This window comes from Colias croceus, chromosome 1 (genome assembly GCF_905220415.1).
Source record: "Colias croceus chromosome 1, ilColCroc2.1".
Taxonomy (NCBI): Eukaryota; Metazoa; Arthropoda; class Insecta; order Lepidoptera; family Pieridae; genus Colias; species Colias croceus.
Genome location: NC_059537.1, coordinates 515,961 through 521,961, shown reverse-complemented (window position 1 = coordinate 521,961; position 6,001 = coordinate 515,961). Strand labels below are relative to the sequence as shown.

The 6,001-nt window shown below is 40.8% G+C and overlaps 1 protein-coding gene across 1 annotated transcript in view; it reads right to left on the bottom strand.

The window, feature by feature from the left end:
- The window catches only part of LOC123700817 (gamma-1-syntrophin), a 29,149-nt gene continuing 23,148 nt past the window's right edge, over positions 1–6,001 (bottom strand). The window contains exons 10-13 of the mRNA XM_045648194.1: positions 5,453–5,692; positions 1,907–2,022; positions 840–930; positions 1–325 (exon numbers count right to left, since the gene is read on the bottom strand). Coding sequence (XP_045504150.1) covers positions 212–325; positions 840–930; positions 1,907–2,022; positions 5,453–5,692 — 561 coding nt within the window. The 3' untranslated portion in view covers positions 1–211. The remainder of the gene's footprint in view (positions 326–839; positions 931–1,906; positions 2,023–5,452; positions 5,693–6,001) is intronic.

Genomic DNA, 6,001 nt, shown 5'->3' with positions numbered 1-6,001 from the left:
TATAAGTTTATTATATTTTATCAATGAATTTAAAAGTTTGAGTTTTGTTTTATCTAATACTGCGTTCCGACTCCGGAATTCACTGAAATAATTCAACATAATATCTTTTTATCAGTATTTCGCTCAACTCTAAATTGAAATCAACAAAAAATAATGTTTGTTCCTTTTTTTTCTACAAAAAACTGGACGTCCTAAATTGATTTGACTTCCTTCAATTGGAGTGTTGTATAGAGGCAAGGAAAGCCGGGTCTACGGACGCTACCTTGGCCGTGAGGAACGCGTGCATGCAGAACAACAGACTTTGTAGTATCTGGCATTCCAGCTCCTGGAAAATGTATTGCAGTTTGAGAAATAAATTACAAAAAATATACGCTGCTTTACTAGACATTTAGACGTCTTAAATAGCCGACATTTTCAAGTTACAAGTGATAACTGCGTTAAAAACAACCGACTTCAAACTTGCACTTGCAAAATTTACAAATACCTACAGACAAAAATGCTCATGAAATAAAAACTACTGGGCCTATCCGAATAAATTTTTTATGGGACCAATTCGACACCATCCCGCATCGAACAAAAAAAGAATCACGTAAATCGGTTCAGAAACCTCGGAGTAATCGGTGTACATACATAAAAAAAAAAAAAAAATATACCGGCCGAATTGATAACCTCCTCCTTTTTTTTGAAGTCGGTTAAAAATACGTCTAAATGTAATAAATAGCAGACATTTTTAAGTCAAAAGCATCGAGACACAATTTAAAATATTTTTCTTTCATTAATACAATCTATGAAACTCACAAGACAATATATTTAATAACTCTCATGATTAGAAATCTTACCTTTGTTTCAATAACTTTAGTTTCTGTGTCCTGGAAATGTAACTTCAGTTTGGATTTACCGTCATCACTTGAACCTCGGAGTTGAGAAAATCTGGGGAAAAAAAAGAATACAACATCATCATCATCTCTATAATATAAAATCGATTCACTTTGCTTACAGAAGCCACATTTAGAAGTATTAAACTAAAGACAATGAATGTTATACCATAAAAACGGATTTTCCCTTCTTTGTTTGTCTACACTAATATTATAAAGAGGAAAACTTTGTTTGTTTGATTGTAATGAATAGGCTTATAAACAGAAAGTTCTTTCACCATTCGAAAGCTACATTATCCACGAGTAATATAGGCTATATATTATCACGCTGAGACCAACAGGAGCGGAGCCACGCGGGTGAAACCACGCGGCACAGCTAGTTATGTATGTAATGAAATGCCATTTCATCAATATTCAAATTTGCCGCGATTCGTGCGTTCACGTTATCTGTGGCACGGATTGACGTAGCGGTAAGAAAAAATGGCGAGAAAGGATTAAAGTATTGTGTGCTGGTGTGCAACGCAATTTGTAATAAAACTGAAAGATAGAAGGGATATAATTGGGGATTTATTATATGTGGACTTTAAATGTCGTTTCTTTTAATTTACAGGTGAGATTACATATGTTAAGTTGTTGTAGTAACAAACTATTAATTGTATGTTAAACTATTGTGAAAACTATTAAAATAAAACTTTTAATTTACAGAGAAACAAATTGGTTTCCTTGAAAATCCTCAATAATATATCTTATAAAACGACATTTAAAGTCCACATATAATAAATCCCCAATTATATCCCTTCTATCTTTCAGTTTTATTACAAATTGCGTTGCACACCAGCACACAATACTTTAATCCTTTCTCGCCATTTTTTCTTACCGCTACGTCAATCCGTGCCACAGATAACGTGAACGCACGAATCGCGGCAAATTTGAATATTGATGAAATGGCATTTCATTACATGTATATGGTCGTAACTCATTACATTATTTTCATTCGAATTTCGTTCTACAACGAAATACTAGTTACTTACCTATAAGCCCATACAGGCGGTGCGCCGGGTGACCCCTCACTGAGCGAGAAGCCGTTCGCCCAGTCTAGTGTGAGCCCCGCCGCGCGACCCATGTGCACCACGGTGAATGTCTTTTTCTGGTAACAAAGGATCACGTTATATTGGTTACTTCTAATATGGACATTTTAGTTGTATTTTATTTATGTTTAGATAATTTTTAGATGAGATAATCATCTTAATACCACATTTATTAAATCTAGTATAGATATTAGGTTCTTATATATTATACTACCTCTTTCAAATAGAAGGAATATCAAGCTGATAGACATTTGACAGACATGCCAAATGCTATTAGCGCATTTCACAACTATAATTTGCTGTGTTAAATATTAATAAATAATAATGAAAACAATAAAACACGAATGCATGTTACCGAAGCAGCCTGTCTGCATGGACCTGCCACCAACAGCTGGATTCTTTGAAAAGTTGATATGCAATTTTCGCTACTTAATGTTCCCGTGTGAATGGCACCACGGTACAGTTTTCTATATCAGGAGCAGGAAGAATTTAGCCCTTGAGAAGGAGAAGCAAATGGCTAGTGCGTTTGCGATAATCTGGCATCCATATAGTGCCATTAAGTTCTATTGGGATTGCATTGGATTGGTTGTTACGATGTCCGTACTGATATATATGCCGTTCCAAGTGTTTTTGATATGTTAGTAGATCTATTATTTTGTTTTTTTACGATAAACTACAGTAATAAAATCAAATTTCCGTCATAATTATGTTTTAGGTCCAAATGCCTTCGACCCGTTCATATTATTTTGCGACGTATTCGCGGCCCTTGACATATGCACAAAATTCATCACTGGCTACAGCGACGAAGACAAAAAATCGATCGTATTAAACCTGGGCATGATTGCGAAACGATACATCAAGGGAAACTTCATTTTAGATTTTATTGGAGCCCTACCTTTACAATTGTACACGCCGTATCCTAACTGTGTATATCCTACTAACACTGTGATGTATATCTTTAAGCTAACTCGATTAATAACGCTTAAGGATAAGTGGCAGAACGCGTATCAGCAATTGGAGCTATCCTATCTAACCACAGCCGCTATCGGCGTGATGGTCCGAGTCATGTTATTCTTCCATTGGATGACGTACATTCACTACCAAGTACCAGTGTTCTTTTCGCAGAATAACTATTCCTTCGATGTATGGAGCAAGCGATCGCGCAGTTTCAACATGACCAAGCAACCTACGTTTCAGATGTACAGTACTAATTTATTCTGGGTTGTTGGATTATGCATTGGTGCAGGGTATTATAGACCGGTGGACGAGTTTATAATTAGTGGTACGTAGACAGTGCAGTTTTAAGTATTTACTTTACCAATTAATCTCGTAGAGTAAAATTGAGAAAATTTTACATTACAAACAATTTTGTTAAGATTGAGTTTTGTCTTTCTATTCTATTTTTTATCTTTCCAGATCTCATTCTAACATCACTCATAAGTTTACTGGGTCTGATCTTCATAATATTTTCATTTGCGACTGTGTTTCGTCTCTTCATATACAGTCAATACGACCGATGTACATTTAATGGCAAGCTCAGAGATCTCAAGGAATACATGGAATTAAAGCGTCTACCAAACTTTCTGCAGAAAAAGATCCTTTTATTCGTTAACTATAAATTCAACGGGACTTATTTCAACGAAGAGTACATATTGAATACTATTAACGAGCAAATAAAACAAGACATAAACATGCATTGTTGCAAAGATTTAGTTTCGAAGATACCGCTTTTCCAAGAAATGCCTGTTGCTTTTGTGAATACAATTATTTTCAATCTCGTGGAAGCCGTGTTTATGCCTGGAGAGGTGAACTCGTTTCCTTTTGTTCTTTCTTTTATTTAATTTACTATTTTCCAATTAATTTTGTTGTTTGTAGGTGGTGGTATCGCAAGGTGATCCTATAGATTGTATGTATATTTTAGCATCTGGATCAATGACAGTTATGGATGCTAATGGAAAGGAGGTAATAATTGATTGATGGTTTTAACTTAAATATTGATTTTGATTTCCAATCGCCGATGTGATTGACAATTTTTTCACGTACAGTCCCGCAAATTTAAATAGGTTAAAAATTATGTATAAAAACATTTTATTCTGCCGTTTAATGCCACAGATAACTCATTTGCGAGATGGAGCGCACTTCGGCGAAGACGCTTTGTTCGATCCCACGAAAATCCGAAAAACAACCATAATAGCTCTAGAAATTACAGAGGCATACAAGTGAGATCTTAGATATCTTATATATAAAATTCTCGTGTCACAATGTTAGTCTGCATACTCCTCCGAAACGGCTGGACCGATTCTCATGAAATTTTCTGTGCATATCGGGTAAGTCTGAGAATCGGCCAACATCTATTTTTCATATGTATCACGGGCGAAGCCGGGGCGGACCGCTAGTTGTTTTATATATCGTTCGTTCAACAACAACTATGCATGGCATATACTTATTGAATGTTTTTTTTATCTACAGACTAAGTGCGGAAGCATTTCGCGGGTGCGTCCGTCCGTACCCGCACATCGACGCGCGTGTGCGGCACTCCATACAGTTCAGCGAGTCCAAACTGCGCCTGCGCAGGATGACCATCGACTGATACGTTCGGAGCGTTGTTTACGCGTTTAAGGATAACAACGTGATGTTTTTTCATGTGATAAGGATATTTTGTTTCATTTAAGAATCGAAGTATTTAATTTTGTTAAGTTTAGTTTATTTTGTTGGAATTAGTTTAAGTTATAATAGTTTATGTCATGTTTTGTATAAGAAATAAACTTTTTAACATGAATAGCTGTTTTATTTAAGCTTTCCCAGTTGTTCCTCCCAGTTTTAAGTAAACAGCAGGTAGTGGCGCGTGTCGGTGCTGCAGTAGCGCGGGGCACTCACCCCCAGGCGGTGCACCGAGTGCACGATGTTGGCGGTCCAGGCGGCCTCGACGCGCAGCAGCTCGTGGCGCGTGTCGGTGCTGCAGTAGCGCGGGGCACTCACCCCCAGGCGGTGCACCGAGTGCACGATGTTGGCGGTCCAGGCGGCCTCGACGCGCAGCAGCTCGTGGCGCGTGTCGGTGCTGCAGTAGCGCGGGGCACTCACCCCCAGGCGGTGCACCGAGTGCACGATGTTGGCGGTCCAGGCGGCCTCGACGCGCAGCAGCTCGTGGCGCGTGTCGGTGCTGCAGTAGCGCGGGGCACTCACCCCCAGGCGGTGCACCGAGTGCACGATGTTGGCGGTCCAGGCGGCCTCGACGCGCAGCAGCTCGTGGCGCGTGTCGGTGCTGCAGTAGCGCGGGGCACTCACCCCCAGGCGGTGCACCGAGTGCACGATGTTGGCGGTCCAGGCGGCCTCGACGCGCAGCAGCTCGTGGCGCGTGTCGGTGCTGCAGTAGCGCGGGGCACTCACCCCCAGGCGGTGCACCGAGTGCACGATGTTGGCGGTCCAGGCGGCCTCGACGCGCAGCAGCTCGTGGCGCGTGTCGGTGCTGCAGTAGCGCGGGGCACTCACCCCCAGGCGGTGCACCGAGTGCACGATGTTGGCGGTCCAGGCGGCCTCGACGCGCAGCAGCTCGTGGCGCGTGTCGGTGCTGAAGTAGCGCGGGCCGGCGGCCGCGGGCCCGGCGCTGGAGCTCTGCACGAGGAAGCAGTGCTGGCGCCAGTCCACCGTCTCGCTCTCCTTCACCGTGCGGAACATCGTCTGGTACACCTTCAGCACCTCCGGGCACTTCGCCAGCTCCGTTATGTTCATCTGCAAATGTAGTTACGGTGACATTTAAAATGAAATAAAATGACGAAACACAAATTAAAATCAACAGTGGATAGATTTTTCTAAGGCCTTTGATCGAGTTGACCACTTAATTTTTTATTAAAGGTTGTCCATCTTGGCATACATGGCAACCTGCACCCTTGGTTAGTCTTTTTTCATGAACCGATCACAGGTAACTATTATATTATCTCAATATAGTTCGATTTATTATCATACAAAATTTGGTATTCCCCAAGGATCCAACTTGAGACCTTTATTATACCTTTTTTGTTTAGTCTCTCCTTAGATTAT